At 42.0% G+C, this 15,901-nt stretch overlaps 1 protein-coding gene across 1 annotated transcript; it reads left to right on the top strand.

The window, feature by feature from the left end:
- The first annotated feature begins 7,390 nt into the window (after nt 1-7,390).
- On the top strand, nt 7,391-8,305 carry LOC103107474 (olfactory receptor 8S1-like). The gene has a single exon (XM_007516272.1). The coding sequence runs from the start codon at nt 7,391-7,393 to the stop codon at nt 8,303-8,305; it is 915 nt and encodes a 304-aa protein (XP_007516334.1).
- Nucleotides 8,306-15,901: the final 7,596 nt, after the last annotated feature.

Here is a 15,901-nt window from a genome sequence, read left to right as displayed (position 1 = left end):
TACCCCAGACACATGAACCCACACACTGTCTAAGTCACTGTGGCAAGTTGAAAGGAAAAATAATATCGCACAAGATATTTTCCTTCATGTGAGGGCTCTGTGTGGTCTCCAAGCAAGAGGAAACTGCTGTAAGCTTTTTGTTTTAGTGATTTAATATTGATTTAGAAAATTACAAAATAACAGAGGTATAACTCCACACTGCTTCCACCCCACCACCAGAGTTCTGTGTCTCCAGTCCCTCCACTGGAAACGGCAGTGATTTCAAGAACAGAGACATGGGTTGACTAATTATTTCTATATCTGTATTTTTATATATTTGCCCATTTTTTCCTATGTTCGTGCTTTCTCTTCAAATTTGGTACCTACTCTCTGCCCTGATCGAGCTTTCTAGTCCTTTTCTCAACTTGACACTATCTTTCCAGACAATATCTTTAGTCCACCTGCATGTCAGTAATCAAACTGAAGCAAAAACTTATCAAAGTCGTGGGCCCCTAGGAACATACCTCAAATAGACTTTCTAGCTTCTTTTCACCCTAAAATCCCTATTTTCATCTGTCCTATTCCTACTTTTTAGTTCCTGTTCATTAAACATTTTGCTTTCTACTTTACCACATTTCAGGCACCAATTTGCAGATGCTACAACAATTTCATCCTGACTACCCTGGGCAGACAACCTCAGCATGTGTCCTGAAGTCTCACCTCTCTAGAGTCCTGCCCCACTAGGGAAAGGTAGAAACATGCTGTGAGTTTGAATTGGCCTGCCAACACCCATGTTCAGCAGAGAAGTAGTTACAGAAGACAGACTTTCTTCTGCATTCTATAAAGAATTTTGGTGGGGGTTGGGCAGTAGCACAGCAGGTTAAGCGCACATGGCTAAGCGCAAGGACTGGAGTAAGGACCCCAGTTCGAGCCCCCGGCTCCCCACCTGAAGGGAGGGGGGTCTATTCACAAGCAGTGAAGCAGATCTGCAAGTGTCTATCTTTCTCTCCTCCTCTCTGTCTTCCCCTCCTCTTTCGATTTCTCTCTGTCCTATCCAACAACAACAGTTATAACAACAATAACAACCACTACAAGGGCAACAAAACGGGAAAATAACCTCCAGGAGCAGTGGATTCGCAGTGCTGGTACTGAGCCCCAGCAGTAACCCTGGAGGCAAGAAAAGAAAAAAAAAGAATTTTGTTACATACTCCCAAGAAGGGTAGAAATGTTAGGGTAAGATGACCAAATGGCTCTGAACCCCAATTCCATCAGGACACAGAGAGAGAATAGCAATAAAAGGGGGCAAGGTACTTGGAAGTAGTAGGTATAACTTAGAAACTGCTACACTCTTACAGGTATTGGTGGTCAGGGGAATCAAAAGCCTGAAGCTTTCCCTCCAGATGTCCCCACACCAAGCTTCCTGCTCCCACTCTTTTCCTGATAAGGTGCTGAATCTGACATAGAGTATTTGCTGTGCTGTAGATAAAGTTCTTTTTTTGAAATAGCTACCCTAATTAATAATAGGATCCTAGGTCCTGTTTTCTATATAGTTTGATCTTTGTTTGTAGGAGGTAAGTTTTTTTTTTCCCCCTTGGAACAAATCTATCATATCACCACAGTTTTATTTGTCTCTACATTCACTACTCAGCTGTGGTTTACAGTGAGTGTGGGGAGGAGGCATTGAATCTGGGACTTTGGAGCCTCAGGCACGAGGGCCTTTTTGCATGACCACTGTGCTATCTACCTCACCCTAGGATTTCTTTTTAAAACACTCAATGAACTTTTGGCTTTCATACCTTGCCCTAGTTGCTAGTTAGTTTAGTTGGCTATCCCCAAGTCTATCCTCTTATTTTCTTCCCTTTTTTGCCTCTAGAATTATTGCTGGAGCCATTGTCTGCACTACAAATCCAAATCCACTGCTCCTGGAAGCCTTTTTTCTTTTATTTCTCTATTTTATTCAATAGGACAGAGAAATTGAGGGGAGATGGAAAAAGATAGACACCTGAAAACCTGCTTCACCATTCATGAAGCATCCCTGCTGCAGGTGGGGAGGATTGGGGCTCGAACCCGGCTCCTTCCACGGGTCCTTCTCTGCAGAAGAAGTAGTACTATCCTTGTGGATAGTACTACTTAACCAGGGACACCACCGCCCAGCCCCCTCATTTTATTTTCTTTATCTCACCAATCACAGTTCACACCAACAAACTAATGAACACTCCCCATAATCATCTATGTGGTTATATCCTTTATTTGCTATATTTCCTTTATTTGTGTATGTCAGCAAACCCCTTCAACTCATATCTCATACCAGTTCATCAGTAGTAAGAGTTGTATATCAGTGAAACTAGAATAGAATGGGATACAGTCATGATATAAAGAGCTCAGGGAAAATCTTCAGAGACACATTTTGATCTTGGGCCTGTGCTCACTGAAGTATAAGGGGAAAATCGCTTGTCAGATAGCTACAATCAGTATCTGCTATACTACAGATGAAATGCAGGGAGCCAGGCAATGGTGTACCCAGCTGAGTGCACACACCTGGGTTCAAGCCTAGCTCCCCACCTGCAGGGACCTCACCAATGTGTCCTGGAACCTCACCTCTCCCAGAAGTAGAAGTGACTTAGAAAGGAAGGGAAGGAAGGACCATAGAAAAAATGGACAAATATATATTAATATGGATAGATAGTTACAGAAATAATAGTCAACCCATAACTGTGACCTTTGGAGAACTACCATAGTTTCTAATGGATGGAATGGGGACACAGAATTCTGGTGGTGGAATGGTGTGGAGTTCTAACCCTGTTATGCCATATTTTTTAAAAAAAATAATAAATATTTTTACTAATTTTTGCCTGAGCCTGATAGCTAACATGCAGGTAGGCTAAAAGTATTTCAGACAATGTTTATAGTTCACCTACATGTCAGTTATCAAGCTCAAACACAAATTACTAGTCATGGGCTCCTAGGAACACACCTAAAATAGATTTCTTAGCTTCTCTCCATCCTTAGAGCCCTATTCTCATCTGCTCTATTCCTACTTTTTTGTAGGGAAATTGTGAGGATGTGGTTGAGCTTGACAGGGCTTGGTCTGAGGGCTACATCCATCCTGTCAGTCTCTCTACTGAGGGGTTAAGCGAGGAGGGGCACGACTCCCCAAGATTTGCCTCGTCTTAGACTCCCTGTCTCACAAAGCACCCTGTATTCCTGATACTGTAACCTGCTCCTTTATTATCTACATAATCATTGTTTTGCCTGAAAGATCCCCGCCCATTCCATTCCTTTGATCTATCTTCTTTCTACCCTCAAGACCCTCCCTGCCTGTAGGGTATTATTAATCCTACCAGTTAAAACCCTCACAACAGTTGCTAAGGAAGTTCCTACCTTTCCCAGCCCTTTTGCCTTTCTCCGCCCCTTTCCAAACCATGTCAAGCCATTTCCTTTTCCGACTTGCCACTTCCGGGTCCAGCTCTTAAAAGCTTTGGTTCTCTGATCAATAAAGAATTGAATCAGTTTCTCTCTCTGTATCTCTCTCTCTGCATCTCTCTCAAAAGTAAAATAAATAAATAAATAATTGAATCACCTCACCACCACTAGCTCTGTTCCTGAGTCATCTCTCTCATGTCGCTGAGTGAGTAGCAGCCCAGGCTGGCTCCAGTCGTGTTCTCTCCAACCCAGAGAGTACGCGCCCGAGAAGAGGCACCCTCACGCTAGCCTGGCACTTTTTGGTTCCTGTTTATTGTTCAACTTTTTTTTTGTTTTGCTTTGTATCTTGCTGTCTTTCAGCCATCAAATTACAGATGCTACTATGATTCTATCCTGACTTCAATCTGACCCAGGGTCCATATACATTGACATTTAGCACAAGAGCCTGTGTAACCTCTGAGTCCCTGTCAGTCTAAGCTCACAATCCATGGTCACAGCTAGGAAAATTCTAGGCTGCCCTCATTTCAGGACCAATCTTCCTTGAGTGGCAGAGTAGATGGACCCAGTCTCCCTTTGGAGAGTAAGGCAGTCCCTACCATTGCTGCTCTACTGTGAAAGCAAGGTCCTTGAAAGACCCAGAAGAGGGCTTATGATAATGCTCCTGAAGGAAGTGATCAGGGATGATGGAAAGAGGAATCTATTAGAGGTCTAGGCCCATCATATCTATTTGGGAAATCAAGGATCCCATAACTAGGGCCCCAGACAATGGGATGGCTTGGTATTGACCAAAAAGGGCATCATTAAGTGAGCAAGTCTCTTGCCCTTATCCAGCTTTTGTAGTCCTTTCTTCATCTGATGAGCTGTTAGGGTATTGAGTGTTATTTGTTATATCCAAGCCAGAGTTGGGTTTATGGGATCCAGCCTCAACCTAACTTTTTAAACTCAGAAATTTAAAATACTTCCCTAGATGGGAAAACCCTGTGTCTCTTACTAACATAACTTTCTAGTTAACTGAAAACTGTGACTAGGGAATCCAGCTCTCAACTTCAAGCAGGGACTTCTGGGAATACCAGGCAATGGCCAACTTCCCTCTGGATGCCAGACCCATCCCATGGCTGCCTATGCTCCATTGGTTCCATTACACAGTGCTTTCTCTCAATGGTGCTCTTAGAAAAGTATTCAGAGCCACAGAGGGAATAAATAGATGCCATGTTGCTGCACCTGAGATTATATAAGATAGTTTGAAGAAGTATCTGCCTGCTATTTAAAACATGAGCTTCCTTGGAGAAATTATCTTGTCTTTCCAGATAGTGTTCTGCAATGCAGAATGACACCAGGCCAAGTCAAGATGCTGAGAGGAAGATTAAACTGTTTAATGCCCAGCACTCACAAAGAAAAAAAAACTCTCTGATATACACAACAACAGACTCTTGTGACTGGATGCTCTTATGGGAAGACTGTATCTATAATGTTTCATCCCTGATGGGGAAGACAGAACTCAGAAGTGACTCCTTCAGAAAAACTGAAAACATGGTAATATCTTCCCTGACTCTTTGATATTCCCTACATTTTTCCTCATGGAAAGATCTGCATGTGTTTTCATCTTCTGGCTTCTCCTTCATTCTCAACTCCTGCTACTTCATCATTCCTTTCCCCCTTGTTACCCCCCCACTCCTGTGGCCTCGGGTTTCCACCACACCTGTCCCTGTGACCACACAGCCTATCTAGGCATGCCCTCTCCTGTCCTGGATGGGGTCAAGAAACCTCTATTCATCTAGCTGTCCTGTGAACCCCAGATGATCTGGACATCTTGTCATAATGCCCTCTCATCCCTGCCTGCTAAATACTAAGGACAAAGACTTCATATAGCCTGGACCTAAATCATCTTGTGCTTCTGGATAGCCATAGATTTTCAGGAAGTTGAATTTAGAATGAAAAGAAGGTGTTAGAGAAAGAAATTGAACTGTTGGAGCTACTTCTACTTGTGTTTTCCCAGAACCCCAACAAAGTAATTGTGGTTAATCTTCTGTCATTGAAATAGCTCTATGATCAGAATATGAAGGAACATAAAAGGACATGACTGAATCGTGACATGAGAGCTGAATCAGCTCAAGGTTTGGTTCCCTCCTTTCTCAGCATAAAAATCTCTCCCGTTCATATTTCCACCTATAAATCTCAGGTCTGACTATTACCCCAACATCCTTCATTGCTGAGAAGACTGATCTCCACACACACCTTTCACTCATACTCATTTCAAAAGTGAAATATCTAGGAAATATCTGAAATCCTCCTCTCACTAGTTAAAACTAGTTTGCTGAGATCACCCACTCCTCCACTTACCTGCATTCCCTATTCTCACTTAGTTCAACTCTAACATCAGATACTTAACATGATCGAATTAAATTGAACTAATGTTTTCTGTTCCAAGTAATGTTTAAAGTTTAGACTTGTTTTTCTGAGATGTTTACGTAGAATGAATTGCATGGATATTTGACTTGATAGTCAAAAATCCTTTCCATCAGCTTAAAGTATACATTGAGCTAGGAAGGGAGCTGGGTTTTTTCTCTGTGCTGCTTTGCAAATCAGTTAGTTACTGTCTTCATGTGCACAAAATGTGAATGTTAGGGAAGGAGAGATAGAAGGATTTCCCAGAAATCCAAGAAATACGAGATGGTTCAGAAATGTGCACACTTCCTGGGAGATACTGAGCTTGTCATGGATAAAGTGCTCAGATCACCCTGTGAATGAAAGTGGGAAACCAGAAGCAATTTTTGAGGTAGATTGAAAACATCCAAATCAGGGATAAATATGAAAATGTCAAAGACTTGCCAGTAATGAGTTCCGTTTAATATTTTATTTTGCTTGTGCAGATTTCCTGTAAAGCTTGACTTCAATGGTATTCATGAATCCACCCATGAAGGATTTTGAGTTTGTCCAGCTGATTCTTCTTCAACATCATTAGATCTAAACGAATATCCCACAAGTGTCTCTAAGTGAATATTTCCCACATTGTCCAGGCTTAACCTTTTATGACTATAGTGGATTATCTAACAGGAGCATATCATAGAACTGCTATGAGAATCAAGTAAGACAGTCCTGGTTCGAGCCCCACCCCCCACCCAACTCCCCACCTGCAGGGGAGTTGCTTCACAAGAGGTGAAGCAGGTCTGCAGGTGTCTCTTTCTCTCCCCTCTCTGTCTTCCTCTCCTCACTCATTTCTCTCTGTCCTATCTAACAACAAAGACATCAATAACAATAACAATAATAACTATAACAACAGTAAAAAACAAGGACAACAAAAGGGAAAATAAATTTTAAAAAATAATAATAATTTTTTAATCATTATTAAAAGCTAATGTGTTCTTCAGAAGTTACAAGCTACTGGGTGATTGTGCAGGAAACACAAATAAAAAGTAAAGAGAGTGGTCCAGGAGGTGGCACAGTGGATAAAGCATTGGACTCTCAAGCATGAGATCCTGAGTTCAATCCCTGGCAGCATATGTACCAGGGTGATTCCTGGTTCTTACTCTATTCTCCTATGTTTCTCATTAATAAATAAATAAAATCTTTAAAAAAAAAAAAAGTAAAGAGAGAAGTGGTTTTGAACAGCACCATATGCTTGTCATGATGGCTCTTACGTAATTTTAAGTATTTCTATAATGGAAGAAGAGTCCATTTGGAAGTAAAATGTAATTACTATGGAGATGAGTCAGATACACTTATTTTTTCCAGTTAAATGCCTATGTAACAGGATTAGGAGTCTCTAAAATATGTGATGCCTATGACTCAAGATCAATAATTGCTGAAACAGGGCTATTATTAAACAGGGCTATTAACTCATTCTGAGGGCTGTTTTTAGAGTTCTTGGCAGAATTCAGGAAGAGTAGGAAAGGGTGGCAGGTGTGAAGACCCAAAGGAGATAGAAAAAGCATAGACCATATCGCCTCTGTTCTGTGCTTTCTCAGGAACATCACCTCTACAACTGGCCATGAGGAACCACAGCACCGTCACAGAGTTCATCCTCATCGGACTGTCTGATGACCCCCTCGTCGAGACCCTGCTCTTTGTGCTCTTCCTGGGCATTTACGTCATGACCGTGATGGGGAACCTGACGATGCTGCTGGTCATCAGGGCTGATTCCCACCTCCACACGCCCATGTACTTCTTCTTGAGTAACCTGTCATTCCTGGACCTCTGCTTCTCCTGTGTCACTCTGCCCAAGCTACTCAAGGACCTCTTGTCTGAGAAGAAAACCATCTCTGTTGAGGGCTGTCTGGCTCAGGTCTTCTTTGTGTATATCACCGCTGGGACTGAGGCCTGTCTGCTCTCCGTGATGGCCTACGACCGCTACGCCGCCATCTGCCATCCTCTGCTCTATGGCCAGATGATGAGCAGCCAGCTGTGTGTGAGGCTGGTGTTACTGTCTTGGACCCTGGCCTCTCTCAACTCAATTGTCATTGTGCTCTTGGGTGTTAACCTGGACTTCTGTGGTGCCCGAACCATACGCCACTACACCTGTGAGCTGCCCTCTCTCCTCCCTCTGTCCTGCTCTGACATCTCCATCCACATCGACATCTTGGTCTGCGTCATCATCCTGCATGGGTTTGGAACCTTCCTCCCAGTCTTCTTCTCTTACGCCCGGATTATCTACACCATCCTGAGCATCAGCTCCAGGAGTGGGAAGGCTTTTACCACCTGCTCCTCCCACCTCATTGCAGTGATCCTGTTCTTTGGCTCAGGTATTGTTCGCTACTTTATGCCCACTTCTGGTTCCTCCCTAGATATGCTCTCTTCCTTACAGTACAGTACAATCACCCCCATGCTGAATCCCCTCATCTACAGTCTAAAAAACAAAGATGTGAAGGCAGCTGTGAAAAGGACATGGGAGAAATACCTGAATTAAGACACATTTCCTCAGCAAAAGTAAACATCCTTCTGATGTTCTACACACACACACACACACACACACACACACACACACACACACTTGTTGTCAAGTAAGATACATTAAAGATCCTAGGACTTATCTAAGTATTCCATCTTAGTTTCTCCAAATTAGAGATACTTGATTTTGGATTCATGTTTGGTTACGTATGTGTCCTTCTAGCTGCAAGACAACGTGAGTACAATCAATCTCCCACAAAGAGCATCAATAAGTCATAAAATCATCAGGGTGAAAAGAGATCACTTGATTCCTCAAAGAAGGGATAAAATGCAAATAAAGTTAAGCCTCCATTTCTACCTGAAATTTTTATCTTATAAATGTAATTATTTCTGGATGATAAAATATTTAATTTAAACAATAAATCATTCACCTGATTATGGTAAAATGTCAGGCTGGAGAAATTACATGTTAAGTAAAGAACAACCACTATTTCCTATATTACTTGTGAGATTATTTGGTCCCTCCTTACTGCAATTAGAAGAACTTCATATGACTTGATGCTTAAATTTTGGTTGAGGGTGAGAGAACATCTGAACACCTTGTGGTTTGTTCATTCACACACGGTGGTAATTTAATAAGGTCAGTAAGAGTTGACTACATATCATTGTGATCCTGCATCAAGAAACAGTTTTATATCTTAACCAAATTTCACTAACTTTCCATGTGCTTTGTTCCACTCTTCCTAGTTGAATCACTGGGTAAATTGCTTTAATTATTGTAACCCAGCTTCCTCACAGGTGAATTAGGTCTGCTAATGTCATACAATTCAGAGAATGGTTTGTAGATACATTTTTTTATATATAAAAGTTCGTAGAACTCTTTTTTTTTTTTCCTCCAGGGTTATCGCTGGGGCTCGGTGCCTGCCCTACGAATCCACTGCTCCTGGAGGCTATTTTTTCCCTTTTGTTGCCTTTGTTCTTTATTGTTGTTGTTATTACTGTCATTGTTGTTGGATAGGACAGAGAGAAATTGAGATAGGAGGGGAAGACAGAGAGGGGGAGAGAAAGATAGACACATGCAGACCTGCTTCACCACTTAAGTAGCAACCCCCCTACAGGTGGGGAGCTGGGGGCTTGAACAGGGATCTTTATACCGGTCCTTGTGCTTCACGCCATATGTGCTTAACCTGCTGCGCTACCACCTGAGCCCAGTAAAACTCTTTTATGTTAAACATCAAAATCGGTCCTTGACCAACATAATTGTTAATAACTTTTGGTTCCTTTCCAAGCCTCTTAATAGAATGATAAAGTATAATAAAATATTTGATCCTCTACTGCTCTAATTTTCACCAGCTTTATATCTGATATACTTATTGTTTATTAAATCTCTTTTCTCCAAATAGATGACAGTGGTTCATCCTGTTAAGCACACATGTTAACATGTGCAAGTTCAAGCCCTCTGTCCCCATCTGTGGAGGGAAGATTCACAAACAGTGAAGTAGAGCTGCAGGTCCCTCTCTCTCCCCTTCCTTCTCAATTTCTCTCTGTCCTATCAAATAAAAATTAATTTTAAAGTAATAACTAATTAATTAAAAATATGTCTTTATTGAACCAAAGTAAAAGACTGGGGTGGGTTGGGGGGGAGAGTACAGGTCCTGGAAAAGGATGACAGAGGACCTAGTGGGGGTTGTATTGTTATGTGGAAAACTGAGAAATGTTCTGCATGTACAAATCGTATTTACTGTCAAGCGTAAAACATTCATCAGTGCCTGTACAACAACTCCCTCACTCTCAATAGCCTTTTCTTTTTTTCTTTCCTTTTCTTATACTACTACTACTAGCGTTTGCCTCCTTTTCTTATAAAGAGGAAGAAATAGAGAGAGAGAGAGAGAGAGAGAAGGTTGGTGGGTGTAAAAAGAAAGAGCAGCTCTGCTCCACTGCTTCCCAAGCTTCCCCACTGCAGCTGAGGCTAGTAGAGGCTTGAACCCAGTCCTCTCACGTGGTAGCAGTGTTCATTCTACCTGGTATACCCACTCATTCTATTTTAAAGTAAAATTGAATGATATCAACATCATGGTGGAGTAAAAAGCTACCATCATTTCTCCCCATTTAAACTACAGCCAACAGCATATTTAAAGAGCAAAAGGATAGCGCATTGTACCAGGAGACCAGAAACACCTGTGCATCAGTGTACTTGGAGACGGGTGTATCAGAGCTCAGGTGGAGTCTACAGGGCAGAGAGTGCGGTCACCCACCCACAGAACAGGGGAGGACAGAGACAGTGTAGTGTGGTGGTCCATGTTCTTAGACCTCACTGCGGGGGCTGAGCCCAACAAAGTTGGCCATGACAACAGTCTGCAAGACTGCAATACCTCCAGTCTTCCCTCCTACCAGAAGAAAGACTGTTGTAAGTCAAATTGGTGGCCTAAAACTTTGAGGAAAGAAGCAACTGACAAAGGCTGCACACACAACACAAAACCCAGTCCAGGTTCACATAAAGAAGGGACAACATAGTGACCACATACTTGGATCTGGCAACTCTGAATATGGGGAGCCCTAACACCTTCCTGTCTCCCCTCATCTCCATGCGGTCCTGGTGTCCCAAAAAGAAAACTAGATCTAAATCCAGGGCACCACCTGCTAGGATAAAGTCACCTGTTCATCAGCCCAGTGCGCAGGCAGCAGAGTTTACCGCCCAGCAAGATTAGAAAGCGCAAGACAGACTCTCAGAAAGAAATGGTAAGTGTCCGGAAGTTAAATGTGCAGATGCAGAATTATGTGATCTACCACAGAATTCAAAATAGCTTTCCTCACAAAAAAAAAAAGAAAAAAAATTCACCAAACTATAAGAAAGAGTCAATTCAGTGACCTCAAAAAAAGAAAGTGAATAAAAAGTGGTGACTTCACTGTTTTCAGCCCATCTCGGATGGACCTTGAAAAATTCATGTTAAGTGAAATAAGTCAGAAACAGAAGGATGAGTATGGGATGATCTCACTCTCAGGCAGAAGTTGAAAAACAAGATTAGAAAAGAAAACACAAGTAGAACCTGAAATGGAATTGGCATATTGCACCAAAGTAAAAGACTCTGGGGTGGGTGGGTGAGGAGAATACAGATCCAAGAAGGATGACAGAGGACCTAGTGGGGGTTGTATTGTTATATGAAAAACTGGGAAATGTTATGCATGTACAAACTATTGTATTTACTGTCGAATGTAAAACATTAATTCCCCAATAAAGAAATTAAAAAGAGAGAGAGAGAAAGTGAGGGACAAAAAGAATACATCTCCATTGCACCAAAGTAAAAGACTCTGGAGTGGGTAGGGAGGGAGAGTGCAGTTCCTGGAAAAGGATGACAGAGGAACTAGTGGGGGTTGTAGTGTTGTGTGGAAAACAGAAATGTTCCGCGTGTACAAACCATTGTATTTACTGTCAACTGTAAAACATTAAACCCCCAATAAAGGGAGTAAAAAGAAAAAGAAAGAAAGAAAATAAATCTGGGGGGGAGAAAACTTGTCAAAAAAATATTGAATCTATTTTTAAAAAACAGACATTCTGGATATGAAATTTTTAATAAATGGAATGAAGACTGTTTAGTACACATAGGAAATAGGTAGATCTGATAGAGGAAAGGAAGAAGTAGTGAGATTAAAGATAGAAATCTAAGAAGCACTCAAATGGAAAAGAAGAGTGGAGTAAAATGTTTTTAAAATGAATGAACTCTGAGAACTGTCAGCCTTTATTAGGAAAGAAGGCATGAGAATAGTGGACAGCATAGAGGGAGAAGAGAAGGAGAAGAGAGGAGAGGGCTTATCTAAAGAAATGCAGTGGGCCAGCAAAATCGCTCACATGGAGAGTGTGTCCCTTTGCCACGCACAGAACTCAGGTTCAAGCCCAGCACCCATCTCGTTGAAGAAAGCTTTGGTGCTGTGTTCTTTCACTGTCTGCATCTCTGTCTCAAGAAAAAGAGAAAGGGAGTAAAGAAAGGAGCGAGGGAGGGAAGGAGAGAACTTCCCACTAAAAAAAAGCAAACTTTCTCATATAAGGACAAGCCCGACATTTACAAAGTCAGTAGAACACCTAGCTACAAAAATGAGGAGGAAGAGGGGGAGGGGGAAAATGCATCAAGATACACCATAATAACATTTATAAAAATTAAACATAAAAATTGTTGGGAGTTGGGCGGTAGTGCAGCCGGTTAAGCACACATGGCGTGAAGCACAAGGACTGGCCTAAGGATCCAGGCTAAGCCCCCGGCTCCCCACCTGCAGGGGAGTCGCTTCACAGGCAGTGAAGCAGGTCTGCAGGTGTCTGTCTTTCTCTCCCCCTCTCTGTCTTCCCCTCCTCTCTCCATTTCTCTCTGTCCTATCCAACAACGATGACATCAATAATAACAACAATAACTACAACAACAATAAAAAACAACAAGGGCAACAAAAAGGGAATAAATAGATATGTTTAAAAAATATTTTTAAAAGATTGCTTTTAAAAAAATAAATAAAAATTGTTAAAAGCTGCTAGGGAAAAAGCATACAACTTATAAAGTCAACTCCCATTAATAATTTTTTCAGAAACCCTACAGTCAGGTAAGATTAGGATGACATATATTCAAAATACTGAAAGATAAAAACTATCAGCCAAAATAAAAGTCTACTCTACAAAATTGTGATTAAAATATAATGGAGGTCGAACGTAAAACATTAATTCACACATAAATATATAATGAAGGTGGTCTGGTAGGTGGCACAGTGAATGGAGCATTGAACCCTCTGGGCCTTCAAGCCTGAGGTCCCAAGTTCAATCCCTGGCAGCACATGTACCAGAGTGATGTCTGGTTCTTTCTCTCTCTCCTGCTGTCTTTCTCACTAATAAATAAATAAAATCTTTAAAAAGTAAAATATAATATAATGAAGGAATTTCCCAAGTGTAAATTAATGGAGCTCTCCATCACTGCATCTACTTTACACAAAATGTCAAAAGGAAAAGGAGTCCTACACATAAGAAAGTACTTGAAGAAAAAAAAAAAAAGAAAGAAAGTACTTGAAAACCTTGAGTAAATTATTAAGCAGAAAGAGAGAATCGGAAGAATGCCCATCAACAGACAGCTGGATAAAGAAGTTACAGGGGCCAATGAAATCGCTCACATGAATAGTATAGAGCTTTGCTATGTACATGACCCAGGTTTCAGCCTGCCCCCCCTACACTGAAGAAAGTGTCAGAGAGTTCTCTCTCTCTCTCTCTCTCTCTCTCTCTCTCTCGCTCTCGCTCTCACTCTCTCTCTCTGCCTCTATACCTTTTCTGTTTTGATTATGCTATTTACCCCCACCCTGGACCATTAGTGTTTTCATGGAATTTAACATAAACAACACAGAGGACTTGTTACACTTGAATTAACCTGTAGGATGCAAACATTAATAAGACATTCATCACCACTTCATTAAATATTTTTTAAAAAGCATGGCGGTTACTGAGAGAAATGAAATATACCACAATGAGCAAAGTATGGTCTAATTCATCATTTATGTTGTCTTTGGTGTAATTAAGGATTATCTTTGGATGTGGGGGCGATCTGGCCGTGACATTGTTGGTATGCATGAGACCCCTTCTGTTTCATTTGGTTTAAATCCCCCCTGCTTAACACTATTCTATTTACATAACCACTTCATTCTATTTACATAACCACTGTTAACAAGTTCCACCCTCCCTCCAGGGCATTTGTGGTTCAGTGATAGGATTCTCGCCTAATCTGCCCCCTCTTTGTCACACTCTGATTTTCACCAGTCACTTTTCTCTCCACCCTCTCTATGTCACATCCTGTTTCCACCCTACTTGGGAAGTATATATAAAGACAGCATTGTGAGTTTTAGAGTACTGTACTTTGAGTTTAACTTAGCTCGTCTTAGATTGTGCTGCGTCCTGCATGAATAAAGAGATACTGCCTACAGCTCAAACATGAGTCCCTGGTCGTCTGTTACCCGCCCGTGAAGCTAGCCTGGCGAAAACAACATAACCCGTGGAAAACAACATGACATGTCACCCCACTGATCGCCAGGGTTGATTCGGCTGATCTGGCTGGCTAGGCGGGTGTCCCCTTCCTCCCTCACAGCTCCATGTGCGACCCGAAGCTGCGCTAGTGGTCGGTGGAAGAGGACGGCCTTCCCCACTAGAGAGGAACTGGTCTTCTGTGGAGGGTATACGATTAGCTGCGCCCCCCTGCTAGAACCTCCAAACAAGCCCTCAAGGATTATCTTTTTATTATTATTATTTTCCCTTTTGTTGCCCCTGTTGTTTTTCATTGTTGTTGTAGTTATTGTTGTTGTTATCGTCGTTGTTGGATAGGACAGAGAGAAATGGAGAGAGGAGGGGAAGACAGAGAGGGGGAGAGAAAGACAAACAGCTGCAGACCTGTTTCACCACCTGTGAAGCAACTCCCCTGCAGGTGGGGAGCCGGGAGCTTGAACTGGGATCCTTACATGGTCCTTGCGCTTTGTGCCACGTTTGCTTAACCCGCTGCGCTACTGCCTGACTCCCAAGGATTATCTTTAAATGTCATCTTTTGACACAGGTGAAATCCAGACTTATTGCTTTGTATCTGACAACATGTCAGCAAATAAACTAGATGTCAGTTTTAGAAAACTCCTTGTAATGAGGGTCAAGCTAGTAAGACTTTTGCGATGCTGAGAAAATACTGACCCTTGACTGGCACTGCATCTATTAAAAACGTATAAATAAGAGAAAAGCCCTTTAACATTTCCGGCAGTGCAGGACTTGGAAGAATAAAAGGTATGACCTATCTTGTTGATTGAATAATCATGGTTTTGTGTAACTTCACTGGGAAATGAAAGGAAAAAGCAGGGCATAAGGGAGTGGGGCTACATTTTTCCCAACTTCTCCCCCCCACCACCAACCAGAGCAGTACCATTTTAATGAGAGCTGGAAAGAGGCAGAAAGCTAACCAGAGCACCATTCTGGCACATGAGATGCCAGGGATCAAACTCAGGACCACAGGCTCTGAAGTTCTATGCTCTTCATCAATATTCCATCTCCTTGGTCATCCTTTTAATCTCATAGTATTCTTTTTTATACTGTGATGTTGTCAAATTGAAGTAACTAAGAGCTGAGCAGAGCTCGGGTTTAAAAAAAAAAACCCATATATATGGTCCTTCTCTGCCTTAAATAAGAAGTTAAAATGTTCAGCTTTATATATTTAGAAAAATACCACAGAGGGCTCGGTCGCGGTGCACAAACTTATCACTACATGCAAAGACCCAGGGCTGAGCCCTGTTTCTCACCTGCAGGGGGAAGGCTTCATGAGTGGTGAAGCATGTCTATAGGTGTTTATCTTTCTCTCCCCCATCTCCCTTCCCTTCTCAATGTCTCTCAGTCCTGTCAAATAAAAGTCGGAAGAAAAGTGAGTTGGGCAGTAGCGCAGTGGGTTAAGCACACATGGCACAAAGCTCAAGGACCGACATAAGAATCCTGGTTTGAGCCCCCAGCTCCCCACCTGCAGGGGAGTCGCTTCACAGGCGGTGAAGCAGGTCTGCAGGTGTCTTAACTTTCTTTCTTCCTCTCTGTCTTCCAGTCCTCTCTCCATTTCTCTCTGTCCTATCCAACAAC

This window comes from Erinaceus europaeus, chromosome 7 (genome assembly GCF_950295315.1).
Source record: "Erinaceus europaeus chromosome 7, mEriEur2.1, whole genome shotgun sequence".
Lineage (NCBI taxonomy): Eukaryota > Metazoa > Chordata > Mammalia > Eulipotyphla > Erinaceidae > Erinaceus > Erinaceus europaeus.
The sequence above is the reverse complement of the archived record's forward strand: the minus strand, read 5'-3'. Positions and strand labels throughout refer to the sequence as shown.